Source organism: Lissotriton helveticus, chromosome 7, assembly GCF_964261635.1.
Source record: "Lissotriton helveticus chromosome 7, aLisHel1.1, whole genome shotgun sequence".
Lineage (NCBI taxonomy): Eukaryota > Metazoa > Chordata > Amphibia > Caudata > Salamandridae > Lissotriton > Lissotriton helveticus.
The window spans coordinates 835,317,640-835,334,919 of NC_136068.1; the positions used below are offsets into that span (position 1 = coordinate 835,317,640).

Below are 17,280 nucleotides of genomic sequence, written 5' to 3' on the forward strand. Positions count from 1 at the left end.
CTTTTGAAAAGTACTGGGATGTCATCACCAAGCCCCTGGATCTTTCAGAGATTAATTTAGTTGACCCAGAGTTCTTCGACATTAACGAGAGGGTGGCAACATACATTGCAAGGGACAGCAATACAATCATAGATTATATATTAATTTCTCCTGGCTTGTTACATAATGTTATCTTTTATAATGCTATACAAACTACATTTAGTGATCACAACCCAGTGGTGTTGGAACTGGATAATAATTTGTTTATATTTTAAAAAGCTGCAAATACTGAAACCAGGTTAGATTTAACTGTCCTGGATCAGGGGAGACGGGTAAAATGGAGTAAAATCATCCCTGAGGACTTTTTTCACTCACTTAATTTAAAGGTGGGGAAGGAACTTAACACCTGTAGGGAACCACTGAAGTTTGGTGGGAACATTATTTCCTCATTCGAATTAATCTGTCGACAAGTGGCTGAGGATTTAAAGAGTAAGTCGAAACATAAGGTCCAAAGGCGCAGGGGTGGTTTGATAAGGAATGCTCTAAAACCCATAGAGATCTACTCATAGCACTAAAAAAGACACCTCGAGATAGACAGGAAGTCGCCAGGCTAAGGAAAAAGTATAATACAACCGTTCTGAGGCGAAAGAACGAAGTTAAAAAACAAGCATGGGATCAACTCTACGAGGTGACCACTTTGAGGGACAGCGCCAAATTCTGGTCAATAGTTAATACCTAACACACAAAAGAGCAGACCAGGTCTACAAAGGGTATGTATCCATAGAGGCTGCTGTGAAACAGTAGGATGCAGAGGTGGGCTGAAGCTGTTGGCTAACAGAGGCTAGAACAATTCCCATCAGCCCAACATTGTGGAATTTCATCATGTGGGAATTGATGATCACTCAAAAACCTCACCCGGCCATATAGTGCTGGGAATCAATGCCAAAATTCTGACCATACTGTCCCTCAAAAAAGTGCAGTGCTCAAGTGTTCGTGATAGATAAAACTGACTACTTAGACTCAAGGAATGTTCAGACAAAAGTCTTGGTGTCAAAAATTAAAAAACACACCGAGTAGTTTGATACTAAAACTACCCTCTGGCGCTGATTTTTGCAGGATGGTCGACATGTTTCAGCCTATAGGGGAACTACCCCGGCTTTCTTCAGGACCTTTAATATTAAATTACTACTGCAACTAAAGATAATTTGTGATATGAAGGACAACATAAAATGTACTTAAGAAGAGTTACATATCTACCGAGAACTTTCAGTTCCAAAGTTCACTGGAGGAAGAGAGACATAACTTCTTCCTGTAGGGAGACAAAAGATAACACAACAACACATAGTCACCCACATACATCCGCATGGATACACAATCGTGTATCCATTGTGGGGCAGGCAATAATAGAAACAGGAACATCTTGAAAGCACTGTGCATGACAAAAACAAAATCTTATTATATGGAATAAAGTTCTCCCAACTGCATCTTGTTAGGATGGTGCGAGTTGTGAACATACAGAGGCACGAGACCACATTCAGAGTGCCTCAAGGAGGTGAAAAGAACTCCAAGACACCTTGCAATACCCGTTTGAATATGATCTGCAACATCCTTTACCACTTCTGGTTATTATTCCCAGTACATGCATGTCACGTGGCACTGGGGCGGCCTGTGAATTCTTCCCATTAAACAGAGGCAATAAGTTAGTTATGTCGTCACCAAAGTAATGTGGCTCGTATCCAACAAAGTGCTCTACAGCAAGCCAAGTCTAAGGTATGCTTGAAGCCTCTGTGAGATGCCATCTTGTGAGCTACAACCCTACTTCAACTTCTCACCAAAAAACATTTGATCTTAAAAGGAATACCATAGGCTTCCCGCAAAACTGGTTTTGCAGGTTCATTCCTCCTCTTTACTGAGCAGATAGTACCTTGGGCCCATAGCGGCACCTCAGAGGATCAATGTACCTTAGTCTTTGTTCCTACTCATCATAGATTCCTATACCATGTGACCTCTGCAACTCATCTGAAGGTGCTTCTTGACACCTGAAAGCACCGAAACACATCCACTCCTTAGCACACAAACATTTCAACTACTCTCAGCTCTAAGTCAGAGGTCCTTCTTAAGGTAAGCCAAGCTGTTGAGTAATGAAGTGTTAGCAGCAGGGTGATCTGTAAAAACGGTCAGGACGTTTTGCATTCAGCAAGTCTCAATTTTCCTCAAAGCAGAATACTTTTATTTGAATGTTCTTTGTGTGTAAACAACTGTTATCTGTATTATGTATTTAAGGGCACGGATTATGAAGATCATTATGAAACGGGATAAGATCTTTACAGTTGCTGAGATCGCATGGAGATATAATCTTATCATTCTCTCATCTTGCCTACACCCCCAAAGAAAACGCTCTGAAATGATGCTAGACTTAAGTTGCAAAAGATCCACCAGTCGAGAGAAAAAAATACTGAGGCAACAATGTTGAGCCATTTATAGTTCATCCATAGTGACTCACAAAAGAAAGGTATAAAAAATGATCAACATGGAAATATTCCTGATTAACCAAGAGTTTAATAATGGATACGTAATAATACAGCGCTGTATGTACCACCTTTCATAATTACTGATTAACAATTAAAGCCATTTAAACAAATGATGAGAACGTAGAATCCTGGGATTTTTGTTGACTTGCTGGTCCTAATGTACTAGAAAAGCTCCTGGACAGTCAAGAAAGCAAATTGTTAAGACTGTCCAATCTCATAGTACTATGGTACTGAAGAAAAGAGCTCACAAAAAGTGAGTATTATACTCAGACAGGAATACAGTTAGTAAAAATAAGATGCAGAAAGCTTTCGTACCTTGTGCTAGAAGAAGAGCAACCATTTCCTCATGTCCTTCTCGAGCAGCTTCCATCAAAGGTGTATAGCCTTCATCATTAACCTCTTCTAGATTTGCTCCTCTTTCTATGAGCAGAGCTGCCAATTCTACATGCCCACCACAGGCAGCCAAGGTAAGTGGAGATTCAAAGGAATCTGCAGGCATATTGACCTGGGCACCACTATCCAAAAGCAACCGGGCTACTTCAACATGCCCATCCTAGGTATTTTCAATAATAAGAATACAAAAAACAAAAAAAACAACAACAAAAACTCAATGTTAATTCATATACATTATTAATGAAAAACATACATTTTAATTTGGCATGTTGCTTTAAAATTAATAATGAAAGATCTTCATTAAGAAAGAACAAAAATGAATTACATTGTACCATTTTTTGAAATCTTCACTTAACATCACCATTAAGCATTATTATTATACAGCTTATAGAGCACCTGGTTACTCCAACGGAGTATCTCCGCACTAGAACACCAGATTAGTACCCAGCAGCTGGGCCAAGACCACCCGCACACCATGCAACCAGAACCCCCTAAAGAACAGCTACATAAGGCCTATTTCCCACCATCACGGTGAAAGCGGAATAGCCATGTCTTAAGTTTTTACGAAACACAGTCTCCGACTGGCACATCCTTAGGTCAGCAGGGAGGTTATTCCAGGCTTTCCCTGCAAGGAAGCCGAAGGAACTCCCACTCGCCCATGCCTTCTGAACCTTAGGCACAATCTCCTTCGCCGTGCCCAAGGACCTTAGGCAACGTGCCTGTCTATAGGCGGTAAGAAGGGGGAGCAAGAATCCAGGACCTTTCTTATTGAAAATCCGGTGAGTGAAACATAAGGCCTTAAAGATGACTGGCTTGTATGGGGAGCCAGTGTAATTTCCACAATGAATCCCCTACCGAGGCCCGTCTAGGAATGTTCAAAATTAGGCAGGCCACAGCATTCTGCACCTTCTGCAGTATGTACAGATTTTTTTGGGTCACCCATAGGTACAAGATGTTACTATAGTCTAGGCGCGACTTAACTAGAGCCTGTGTAACAGTCCGTCTAGCCTCAATTGGGAGAAGATCCACAATTTTACGTAACATCCTCAGAGTACCAAAACAGGCACCCGCCACTGCTGATATCTGTTCAGAGAATGAGAGGGAGTCATTAAACCACACTCCAAGATTCTTAACCTTGGCCTTGGGGTTAGGGGATTGTCTCAGCTCCTCCAGCCACCACAAGTGTGACCAAAGGGAGGGCTGCTTACTAACTACCATCACCTCCGTCTTACCCGTATTCAGCTGCAAACAGCTGAGCTTCATCCAATTGGCAAGCTCACCCAAGCAGGCCTTGAACTTGGCAGCCGTTCCTACCTCCTTTTGCTCCAGGGTAACTATCAACTGTGCATCATCAGCATATGATACCAGTTTTACCCCATGTCTCATCACAATGTTTGCCAAGGGGCGCATATAAACATTGAACAGGGTAAGGCTGAGAGCAGAAACCTGCAGCACTCCTTGCGACAATGGATAGACTCTGGATTCAATAAGATGCTGTAGGACCTGGAAGGATCTATTCTCCAGATAATGTTTTATCCATCTCCATATCACTCCCCCGACCCCGGCCTCCCCCAGCCGTTCTAAAAGTAGGCCGTGGGAGACTGTGTCGAAAGCGGCACTTAGGTCTAGGAGGATCAGAGCAGTTGTTCTATCCTCATCGGCAGCCCTCTTCAAAGCCTCTGAAGCAAAAAGAAGTGCCGACTCTGTACTATGTCGGGGTCTAAACCCTGACTGAGTTTCATGGAGTACTTGTTTCTCTTCCAGAAAAAGGGACAATTGACTGTTAATCAATCAATCACGGCATTTGTATAGGGCGCTACTCACCAGGGAGGGTCTCAAGGCACTGGGGGAGGGGTAGGTTACTGCTCGAACAGCCAGGTCTTGAGCTGCTTCCTGAAGGAGAGATGGTCTTGGGTTCGCCAAGTTGGGTGGGGAGGGAGTTTCAGGTCTTGGCTGCCAGGTAGGAGAAGGATCTTCCTCTGGCGGCGGGTCTGCGGATGCGTGGTACGGTGGCGAGTGCGTGGCTGGTCGATCGTAGCTGGCGGGAAGGCGTGTAGAAGGTCATGCGGTCGTTGAGGTACTTGGGGCCCAGATTGTGGATAGCCTTGTGTGCGTGGGTGAGGAGTCTGAACGTGATTCTCTTGTTGACGGGCAGCCAGTGCAGGTCTCTCAGGTGTCCGGTGATGTGGCTGTGTCGGGGGATGTCGAGGATGAGTCGTGCGGAGGCGTTCTGTCACTTGTCACAATGTATATATTCTCCGACAGCCTTGCAAATGTAAATTTGGGTATTTTTTATAAATGAAGCCATTTATAAAAGCTCTTAATATCCTAAATGATTTGTGTGTGTATTACAATTGATTTTTCATTGTTTGAAAAGTCATTTTGAGTAATCCTATTGCCTCAAGAAATATACTCTTAGCACCCGACAAAACCATTTGTATTCTAGTACAGCTTAAGAGCAGCCAGGTATAGCACCATGTTCTCCTATGGTTCAGGTCCATTAAGGAGCACTCAAGGTGCTCCTACATTTTCAATCTGTACTTCACTTATAAATGACCTGAAATGGGTACGTCTTATGATGCTCTTGGTTTACCTAATTAGCAACAAGACATTTTCCAAGAACAGAGAATATAACGTTGTCTATCTCGGAAGGAGCTGGAGGAAGTAAATGTATATGTGTAGGTCTTCTTAAAGTGTCAACATAGTTGGGAAACAGAATGCTTAACGTCAATGCAGGAGGAAAATAGTTTGGGAGAAGATTGAAGATAGATAACAAAAGCGTGTACAGAGTTCCCCAAGGGGATGAAATAAATTGGTTCTCTCTCTCAAGAAGATTGAATCGTGTAGCAGGGAATCAGATAAACCCTTGACGGAATTAAGGATGCCTCACACAATTAAAAGGCTGGACAACAATTGCCATCCTACCTCATGATTGTATCGTGTCATCATTGGCCTCCTGCTCCAGCTGGCAGTGCAATGCCTGCCGGGTAGCACGTGGTGCTACTCTTTGGTGGAGTTCTTTTATTCCTGGCCAAAAGATGCATATGTGTGTGGAACCTCAGAAGTGCAGTAGTGAGCGTGAGTGAAGGTTTAAAATAGGTCAGTAGAGTCCATTAAGAACACTTTAATGATATGGCTCACTGCCTAGTTAAAAGGTAAAGGGAGGGGTAGCGAGGCACAAAGATTTAGGTACATCAGGGTGGTGGTGACGTTCGAAATTTCCTTACCCGCAATCCCTGGTGGACGAGCCCCACAGTCTGTCCTTGGGGGGCCTGAGCAGGAAGGAGTTTCCTAATTGGGAAGGTGGACAAGGTATGTTTGGTGTTCGTGATCGGTGTCGTCTCTGCGGTGTGTAAACCGTCAGGGACAACAAATGCTGTTAATGATCAAAAAGTATATGCGTCAATCAACCCCCATCGTTGCCGAGCTCCCCATCTTACCTAGATCGCTCGAGGCGCTAAGCTTGTAAGCACCTACCCATCCCACAGCGGCGGAATCGCAGGACAGCCGGTGGGTCGGTTTGTAACTGCGGGGTTTAAAAGCAGGTAGCCGCAAGGGTTGTGGGTGGGTGTGTCCAGGGTGCGTTGCTAGGCAGTGCGGGAGGGCGTCGTATGGAAAGCGAAGGCGGTCAGAAGACGCTGCTAGGAAGCGTCTACAGTGGAGCGCCATCTTAGAGTGGTGAAGTTCCATTTATGAGGAATGCACTCGGTCCCAGGAACAGTGAGGACGGAGGATACTCGGGCCCCAGTGTGGCAAAGGGGATAAGGCACATAATAGGGGGACAGGCTGAGCATAGTGTATCTGGCCAGCATATTCCAAGGAACGGAGTCATTGAGCCCCTGGACATCTGTCTGAAGACGGTGCACCCACCGCTGTTCCATCCTATAGAGTGCCTGTTGGTTAAAGGATGGGTGGCATTCAAGGATAGTCCATTGTATGTGTTGGGCCAAGTGATCTTGTTGTCTACAGTGTTCGTACAACCTCGTGTGTGTCTTCTTACATCGGATGTTGCTATTATGCTCCATGATGCGTAATTTGACGGTACGCATCGTCATCCCGATGTATATTAATTTGCAAGGACACGTAAGCAGATAGATGCATTTTGCACTGTTACAGTTAGTGTGTTTGTTACGGTGCCACACGAAATCATTGGGGAGTTGTAGAGTTTTGCCCTGGATAGTCTGGGGGCATACTACACAGGACCCACATCGATGATGGCCCGTGACTGGGGGCAGATCCCACAAGGTATTAGGCGGACGTGTGCTGGATTTTTTAGGGCGGGTGTGGATCAGAGTGTCTTTAAGGTTGGCTGTCCTTTTGAAGGCAAACCGTGGACGTGGTAAATCGAGGCCCGCCGTATTTAGGATTCCCCAATGTGAGTTCACAGTCTTCTTTATGAACGTGGAGTTCCTTGTGTAGGATGTAACACAAGTGATCAAGTCATCCTTCTCCTTGGTGTGGGTTTCCATAAGTGAGTCTCTGTTGTTGTTGAGGGTCCTCTTAGATGATTTTTTAAGGAGTTGTGTCGGGTACCCCCTGTCTGTGCACGTCACTACTATGTGCATGTACACACCTTGAACCATATTGATTTATTACAGTATGCTTCCACATGTATAGTTCCCACTGAATGTACCTAGGACTGATTGTACCCTTTCTCTCCTAACATTTAGGGCGGGAACACTTGCAGGATCTCCTCCTGCCCTGACATACAGGTTGTATAAGAAATTTCTTTCAACTAGGTTGAAATTTCCCGCGTGCTGATGAGCATATATAGGTCCTGACGAATTGCCTTCATGGCAAGAAACATGTTGACTGCACCTTAGGTGAGGGTTGAACGAGGGCAAATTACCTAAATCTTTGTGCCTCACTACCCCTCCCTTTACCTTTTAACTAGGCAGTGAGCCATATCATTAAAGTGTTCTTAATGGACTCTACTGACCTATTTTAAACCTTCACTCACGCTCACTACTGCACTTCTGAGGTTCCACACACATATGCATCTTTTGGCCAGGAATAAAAGAACTCCACCAAAGAGTAGCACCACGTGCTACCCGGCAGGCATTGCACCGCCAGCCCGCCGCTGGAGCAGGAGGCCAATGATGACACGATACAATCATGAGGTAGGATGGCAATTGTTGTCCAGCCTTTTAATTGTGTGAGGCATCCTTAATTCCGTCAAGGGTTTATCTGATTCCCTGCTACACGATTCAATCTTCTTGAGAGAGAGAACCAATTTATTTCATCCCCTTGGGGAACTCTGTACACGCTTTTGTTATCTACTTGTAGGACACGTACACTGGACCCCGGTAAACATTGTCCTTGGTTGTCCCTCTTTTGTTAACAGAAGATTGAAGATTACATACATAAAGTGGTGCTTTATACGTTTTTCAGTTACATTTCATGATTACATTTGTAAGTCATGGTGAGATTAAGTGATTTGTCCGTATGGTTAAATATGAGGTCGTTTAGAAGTAGGGAGAAGAAAATAAGTTCCTTGCCTATAACTGCAGTTATCCAGTATTGGTATCATTCACAGATTCACATGCTTGAAACATTCCCCATCATCGAAGTGAGAGCCCCACAGTATCATAATCAAACAGTAGTAAAAAAACGATCATAGGCTATAATGACTGTAGGCCATAAGTTTACTAGCCTATCTATATCCTTTTTAAAAAATGACCAACCTTCAACTATAACCAATCAGCTGCTAGCACCCTCTGGAACTGTAGTATGGATAGTGGGTTCATTGTCGACATTGCTAAGTTAGCATGAGCTTCGCTGCCATGAGGCTGTTTTTCCGCACAACACTCCCTTCACATGTGACATTTGGTGAGAATCTGAGGGACTTAGCCTCTCTTGGAAAGATTCCAGAGGGGGATAGCAACTGATTGGTGTAGGAAGCTGGGTTTCTGTTGCAGTAAACCCCCTCCTGCCAACCACTTTTTGCCAGATTTCTGATGCACTTTGACTTGATGTGCCCGGGGTCCCTGCCAATCAGGTTCCCAGGGCCGGTGTTCTTTCCCAAAACTGTACCTTTGTACCCCCAATTGGCAACTCTCTGGCCACATTGAAGTCCCTTGTAAAATGTACCAAGGGCGTTGTGACTAGGGAAGGCCTCCAAGTGCTGCAGCACATTCTGTGGCACCCTTAGATGTCCTGTACCTGAATACACACTGTCCTTGCAGGATGCATGTTTTGGTGCAGAGAACAGTGAAGAGTTGACATGGCACACATACCTGTGTGCAATGCCTGCAACCTACTGCCTATGGTATAGGTAAGACACCCCTCTAGCTGGGTGCAATATACTACCGGTGAGGGTACAGTTGCATGGGCACTGTACCCCTACAGTGTCCAAGTCCATTATTTGACATTGTCAGTGCAATAAAGCCAAAAAGAGTATATGGTCTGGGAGTATGTCATTACGAACTCCACAGCACCATAATGGCTTTACTGAATTCTGGGAAGTTTGGTAGCAAACGTCTCAGCATAAAAAACCCACACTGATGCCAGTGTGGGATTTATTTTACAATGCACTCAGAGGGCATCTTAGAGATGCCCCCTGAAAACTACAAACCTATGGTGGGTTCCCTGACTGATAAACACCAGCCTGCCACCACAAGACATATTTCTGGACCCTCTGGACCCCTTGGGTGGAAGACGTTGCTCCCTGAGCCCAGAAACAAAGCCTTTCTTGGGCAGAGATATTCAAACCACCCCCAGATCAGGAAGAGCCATCTGTGGCAGGGGAGCTTCAAATGCATTCCTGCCATTGTAACGCAACCCCCAGCCTCTCCTGCCATCAGGAGCAGGCCCCCTTCCGGTCTCCCCTCTTTTTCAGGTGGAAGACCGATGGGAAAAATTAGAACAGCCCAGAAGGTGTGCCCACCTCTGCCAACCCCACCCCTTAGGTGGGGGAGGCGAGGTGAAGTCCACTCTTCAGTGCCCGCCATCTTGCAGAAGGCAGACACTCTCCAATCAGTGTTAGGGACTGTGCCCACTAACCCACGTGGAGTGAGCACAGCAAGGGTGTAGTTCCCTAAGGTCAGTAGCCCATTGGCTACTACCTCGAGACCCCTAAAACGCCCCTTAAATATAGTATTTAGTGGGCATCACTGAATCCAGAAGGCAGATTCCCACAAGAAGAAAAGACGACGCCCAGCAGAGGAGACTGCAGAAAAGAACTGACTTGGCCCCAGCCCTACCGGCCCGTCTGCAGATTCCATAGACCCTGCGCCAAAAGTCGCCTTGTCCTGCAGCCAGCAAACTCTAGAACCCCTGGGAGAACTGACTGCCTTCAATAAAGAACAGATCTCCTGTCACCAGCAGCTCAGTTCAAAAGAATCTCCAAAGCAAGACTCTGAGCCTGCTGAAGACAAAGAAACCATACGCCTGGAATCACCACTGCACCAGTTGCCTCCTGCCCGAGTCAAAGTGGCCTACCGGTCCCAGCGAAGTCCCTCAGCGCTCCAGAGCCCACCGTGGGTTGACCCCTCCAGGACTCCCCGCCGTCACCTGCAGCATATTCATGGACACCCCCCCACCCGCGAGTGACCCGGTAAGGTGAAATCAGACCTCAAAAGGCACCCCTGCATCCGGCCACACTGCACCCTGGAGAAGAGGACCTGAGGTGCACCTATGAGCCCCAACTCCTCCAACTTCCTTGCCCAGCTGTTGGTTCCTCACACAAGACTTCCTGGACCGAGACTGCAGCCAAAATCCAAAACCTGCAACTCCCTTTGAAAGTGACAGGTAACCTGACGCCACAACAGCACCCTGCACCCGGCCGCCAGTGTGCTGCTGTGGGTGCTTACTTTAATCCCCCCTTTGCCCTGAGTTTAAGTCCACGAGCTTTGCTCCCTCAACCTTGTGGCCTGCTTGTGAGCAGCCACAAACCGGAGGTCCCCTATCTCCCATTGGATAACAATGGGCCTCAGCACTCTGCACCCGACCGCCCTAGTGCCGCTGAGGGGGCTTTGAGAGTGCATCCTTGACCCTGGGGGAACCCTTGCTCTAATCCCAGAAACTCAAGACCGTTTACTTACCTGTAAAACGATAACCCTATTTTCCTCCGTAGGATTGCATTGACTGTTTTCTTCTGAAAAAATTCTAAGCGTGGAGGGCGTTTTGCATGGGAACTTAAACTGTTTTGAGAAAAACTGTTTTACTTACCTTTTATCAGTCACAGCATACTTTAGATACAAACTGGATTAAAAAGAAAGGAGAAAAAAATCTCCCTGTGCAATCAGATCACCATGTTTCCTTGTATGAATGGCTTCACTTTGCTACAAATTATCTATCTTCTTTAAGTGTGCTTAAATGAAAACAGTTTAGGCTTTGATCTTTCATCGTGGAGCCTATTGTTACCTAATCTTCGACAGTTTAGAGTTTTTGGTAAAGCCAACTTAATCTTCAGTCATCAATTTTACTAAATGCACAATTGATGTTAGTCTCACATAAAGTAGATTTCAATGCATCAAATGATTTCAAAAGTACAATGTACCAAAAAGAAGGTGTGGACAAACACCTGCATGATTACTTCGAAGCATAGTCTCTTTTTTCTCTGGCCACTTGTAAAATAGCATTAGTGTTCCAGTAAACCTGAATCTTGGCCTCAACTGGTCTTGGGTGGCCTTCGGTTGCTGGTCTTAAAAAGCACCACTTGAAATACTTTTGATTTCAATATTAGGGACTTTTTCTCAAGAACAGAATGTCAATGCAAGATTCCAGTAGCCTGATCTCTCTAGTTTTGCAAACAAGCACAATATTCACATATCATTACACCTTGCTCTAGCTTTTAGATTTCCAATTCTCCCTGAAGCAACTTTAAGTTGAATGATTTTTATTTCTTAAAGCAACTTAACATATCCTTCCAATTCCTTGTCATATGCTTTCCTATATGTCAGACTTTTCCACTGACTAAATCCAAAAACTTATATCACATCTAATATAAAGCAAAAAAATGTTAACTGGCAAAAAAAAAGTTCTTTCTCTTATTTTCAACATTATCTTACTTGTGTAACCGTTATGTTGGCCAGAATTGGTAGTTTATAGCTTTTGAAGCAGGCTGCTAGATTTATCTGCGACAAACTACTTCCTGTGTCATTAACAGAAAAATTTACAGATCTTTGCCAGAGTTTTCACAGCCAAAATGTTTGCTTTAAGTTTGATTCAGACTACAAATTTAGTAGAAGTACCCCGGAGATTGGTCAGAAAACCAGCATCCAAGTGAATTATTATCCCATTATGACAAAAATAGCATGAAGCAAAAAGAAAAAAACTTTAATTAACCTACCTTGCTTCTGTACATGGCAAAATGACAGTATTTAATATTAAATCAATATATAAAAGAAACCAAATTTACCATGCATGCTTCCATTAGAGCGGTGTGCATTTCATCGGTCTTGTGCTCCTGGTCAGCGCCAGCTTCCAATAAGAAACGAACCATGTCCAAGTGGCCTAAAACCAAAAAAGTAATAAAAATACATGTTATTCACTCTGTTGACTATTGTACTAATGACACCAAGAACTCCAGCATCACAATTTGTCCAGGACTGGTATGTAAGAACGGAAGTGCAATTTTTCATAAGTATAAAAATGGTTCACTGCACACCGTCTGGGTGTCCCGGCCCAAGCTCAGAAGACAACGTATTAAACCTCTGCGGCCGTTGAAATCACAATAGCTTTAAAGATAGGGGTAGGGTGAGAAGGGTTATTAAGGACTACTGCCCAGTACAAGTATTGCTAGAGTGAATAGTCTGTACTTATAAATAAGTTCACTTCCACCCATCCTCGAGACAAAAGGCAATATTTTCAGTAGCATCTACACATTTTATCTTTAGCTTGGGAGCAACAGGATGAGGAGGTGCAGTCAAACATCTTCATCAAATCCTTATTAACTGCATAGCTCTACTTGAGGCAATATTCATGGCATTGTGTTTGTAAAAGAGGTGCAGCACATCAAGTTTTATGTTGAAATTCAAAGCCTACTCCACATACAGGCAGTGGCAAACCCACACCACACCCTAACAGAAAGATATAGATAGTACACAAGGAGAAAAGCTGTTTAAAGAGGTAGTCTAGCAAAGTCTTTGGGGTCCTTGGATAACATTAGTGCATAAACTGAATATACATCTGCAGGGAATAGAGAGAAACTTTCCTAGCCATCTCACAGAGTAAACTATCAGCTAAAAATGCCAGGTAGTCGATTGATCAGTTGGATGTACGGATGATCCTGGGTTCAAATGCCTAATGTGGTAAAAATAGTTCTATTCAGAATAGATTCTACATCATCATTTTTAACAATAGCCACTGCTGATCCAACTCACTAAGAAATCCCTTCTGACAGGTTCTTTTCTGAGGTTGCGGTAGGAAGGGCACTCAAGCGGATCTTCAGTTCACTGACTAGAAACAGGCAAACCAAAGATTACTTGCTGGATCACAGTAGCATGGTAACCTGAGTCCTACAGAAGGTATAGGTAATAGAGTGAACTTTACCTTTGTGACTGAAGACAGTGGGTGAAACATGTCCATCACTTATCTGAATGGTTTCAGGAAAGGCGGCCATAATCAGACAGTAGTCAAAGAATAGATTGGAAAAAAGTCACTTACCTGTACACTGGGGTTCTTCAGTATTGTGAAATTTTATAGATTCACATGCTTGAATCTTCCTCGTAGTCCTAGTGGGAGTACCACAGTAACAGTAATGACAGTAGTGCTAAAAGCATTAGCATTAACTCCATTGAAAACTATAGTATTTAGTAACCCACTTACATGGTTTTAAAACAGCCAAACTTCAGCTACCGGAGCAGAAAACCTGGAGTACTCATCCCAGGCAGAGCCACCAAACCCCAAATTTCGAGCTCTAGTGTACACCAACAGAGGTAGCAAAAGGTGAGGCTGAACTGGGAGGAGGGAGGGTTACATGTGAATCTATAAAAGATATCAATACTGGAGAACCACAGTGTACAGGCAAGTAACCTGTTTTTTCTCCAGTATTGTATCTTATATAGATTCACATGCTTGAATCAGACTAGTTAGCAGTACACAAAAACAAACAGCGGCCATGACACTAGACTGAAATACGAGTTTATGCAGAGAGTCGCCAGAGAGCAGCCAGACCAACTGATACATCTACTTTACTACAGCCACAGAGGCAGCAATGCTTAGCAATATTCACCCATGTCGCTGCCCTGCAGATGTCAGGTAAAGATACTTCTGCGAACAGGGCTGAGGAGGCTGTAACCTTCTGAGTGGAACCTTCTGAGCCTTCACCTTTGCAGCTAGTCGACGCCCCACCTTTTCATGGCAGAAGAGTATAGCGGAGGAGACCCGGCGAGCAATACTAGCCCACGCTAAGGCCCGTCCTTTGCCAGGAACAGTGAAAGAGATGAGCAACAGAGTTGATTTACACAAAGTCTTAGTTCTTTGCAAGTACAATTTCAAACAACACTTAATGTACAGCAAGTGCAATGCTCTCCCTGCCGTTAAAGCACTGGATAAGAATGAAGGCAGAATTACTGGCTCATTGAGGTGAAAATGTTTAAGGCACCTTGGGAATGAATGAAAGATTAGTGCGCAGGACTACTCTGTCCTCCAGAAATTGGAGGTAAGGCTCCGTTATGGTGCAAGCTTGAATTTATTTATTTATTTGCGGCATTTATAGAGCACGACACTCATCCCGAGGGATATCACGGCGCTATGTACCAGAGAGGACTACTGATGGCGTATGCTGAGAGGTTACAATTTAGGGAAGAGGTGTGTTTTCAGTTTTTTTCGAAACTGGCGGTAGTTTGTAGTATGTCTTAGGTCGGTAGGCAGGTCGTTCCACCTGTTTGCTGCAAGGTAAGAAAAGGAGCGGCCGCCTGTTCTGACTTTGTGGATACGTTTGGTTTTAGCCAGAGCTGATTGACACGAGCGTAGGTTCCTATTGGGTACATAACATTCGATCTTCCCTTGAAGAATTGTAGGGCCTGTTTTATATAAAGTCCTGTGGGCATGGCTAAGCAGTTTGAAGGCAGCCCTCTGACGCATCTGGAGCCAATGAAGTTTCTTTAGGCACTCCGATGCAGAGTCTCGTTTGCCTTTGTTGCATATGAGTTTAGCCGCCATGTAAAAAGTTCATTCGGGTCGGGGACAATCGATATTTGCCCGGCGGTATTGCCTCTGTGACCCTCTAGTTATTTAAATCAATGAAGAGGCAGGCGCTGGAGACTGGAAAGCAGGAAACAAGGTTTTTTTATTCTCTCCGGAGGAGAACACAACGAAACGGACAGAAGGTATCGTTCTGAGGTGCTCTAACTGCATCCCGGAGGCCTGGCCTCTTATATCCACATTTATGACTTTATTGCAGATTACACATACATGTTTAAAGCTTTGATGTGCGGAAAAGACATTCTCGGAACTCCCCTTTGGGCCCGTTCCCACACACATTTACAGTTAAAGTCCCCACCCTAGTCACAACAGGTGATGAGCATCGCGCAGCTGGATAATCCGCCGATTCACGGAATGTGGGGAGTCTGATCGGATCTCATGGGGTGGGGGGGGCTTTGATCAACCCGGGGATTCTTTGATGGGGGAAGCTTTCTATTGTACGGGGAGGGGCAAGGATGGTATCGGCAGAGCTGGGTGTCGGCTTGGGAACGGGGAGGACGAAACGGGCTCACGGGGAAAAAGGGGGGTTTGCATCTAAGGGCCGGAGATCATGAAAGGAAAGCGGGGAGGTGTCGCGCTGGGAACAGGATGAGGGCCGGGGGCAGAGCCGCGCCGAAGAGGGGTTTATGACTCAAGGCAGGTGCAAGCGGGGGGTGGTCAGCGTGCAGGCTTAGTGAAGGCAAAGGGCTATGTCAGGGGCCAGCGGCATGCAAAAGGGTTTGTTCTGATCGGGGTATCTTAAAATGGCGGGCACGCACGACAAAAGTGTGGCATCAGGGGAAGAGGCAAGATGGCGCAGATAATGTTCACCAAAACGCACTAATTTTCCACAGTCCCTCCTTTAACATATTCAAGACATCTTGCTGGTTCATTTTCTACTCGGGTCTATTGTGATGGGCATGAGAAAGAAACTGGTAGGACCTCTAGAAAAGAGTTGTAAACAATACATTTCGAGGTTTCTAGTTTTTAGGAGGTGCACCTATTTGATAAACTTTGATAAATGTGTTCAGCAGGAAAGTCATAGGAATGAAATACAAAAAACGGCGAGCAACAAGTACATATCATAACGTGAACTGGCAGGTTAATACATATTTCAGATTCGGTTTGGAGCAGGATCAATACAATGGCGGCTGGGAGAGAAATGAGGCAAAAACGGTGATTGAGGATGTCAAATGTTCGAAGTTTTACGAGTTCTCATTGTTCTTTGTGGTCTTTCGTTGGCGCTGTTGAGCACCGGCGGTGGAGCTACAAGTCCAGCTCTGTTCTAAGTTCTGCGTTGCAGGGCACGACCCTTTCCTCGCGTTTCTGGTCGGAAAGGTCCTTTTCGCCCTGTGTCCTTTGAGGTGATTGTCAGAAAGTTCCGATGGAAGAAGAGCGTTCAAAACAGTCCATAGGGTAGGTCAGAGGGAAAAGGGGGATGGAGCAAGGCCAAATTAGGAACAAACTAGGGGAACGAGAGACTTCAAATAGGCGGGCGTGTGACGGAATTCAGAGAGCGGGGACTTGTCGACAGGCACTGGACGTCGAGCAGGGGCATCAGGTCGACCCTTTCTTTTCACGCTGTCGAAAACAGTGCCTCGTCCTGCAGCTCTTTTCAGTCGTGGTCTCGCCTTGACTAATGTCGCAGGTGTCCCTTAGTCTGCAGTCGGGCCTCGTGCTCCCACATCCGGTCCTTCTCTCCTCCAACAGCAGTACCCTTAAACAAGTTTGAAAAGACAGTTTTTTAGAAAATTTGCGGATGAAGATAATCAAAAAAGTCTATTTCTCTCCCAGTTCCAGGCAAAGAATGAAAATGTCCGTTATTTTTAACGTTCACAACTGGCATATGAATGACCGGTGGCGGACCTGCTGGATTTACTATGACTTTCCTTCATAATTATTTATTACAGGCATGACAGTTCATCTGATGGTAACCCACCTTCGGGAGACAAATCTGGCAAAGGTATGCCGTTCTCTAGAGTTTCACATTTACAAAAGGGTACAGTGAGTCGTCAACATGGTACTACACAGGTATTTTGCTGAGAGACGAACATGGCTAAACATTTCCTTTCTATCGGTGCATCCTGTTTTTCAACTACTGCGGGGTTCATTTTGACGATTTCTTTACCTTGGTCTAGTCTGTTAACCTAGTAAAACATCATTCTGGGTCCTACGTAACCTTTTACAGCCCGGTTACTTAACTAGGAAGGACAGGGGTTTTATGGGAAACAACCAGGGACATAGACAG

General features: G+C 44.9%; 1 protein-coding gene across 1 annotated transcript in view; it reads right to left on the reverse strand.

The window, feature by feature from the left end:
• Positions 1-17,280, reverse strand: part of ANKHD1 (ankyrin repeat and KH domain containing 1) — a 1,380,661-nt gene that overhangs the window by 1,026,904 nt on the left and 336,477 nt on the right. Inside the window, exons 7-8 of the mRNA XM_078653327.1 lie at positions 12,265-12,359; positions 2,826-3,063 (exon numbers count right to left, since the gene is read on the reverse strand). Of these exons, the coding sequence (XP_078509453.1) occupies positions 2,826-3,063; positions 12,265-12,359 (333 nt within the window). The remainder of the gene's footprint in view (positions 1-2,825; positions 3,064-12,264; positions 12,360-17,280) is intronic.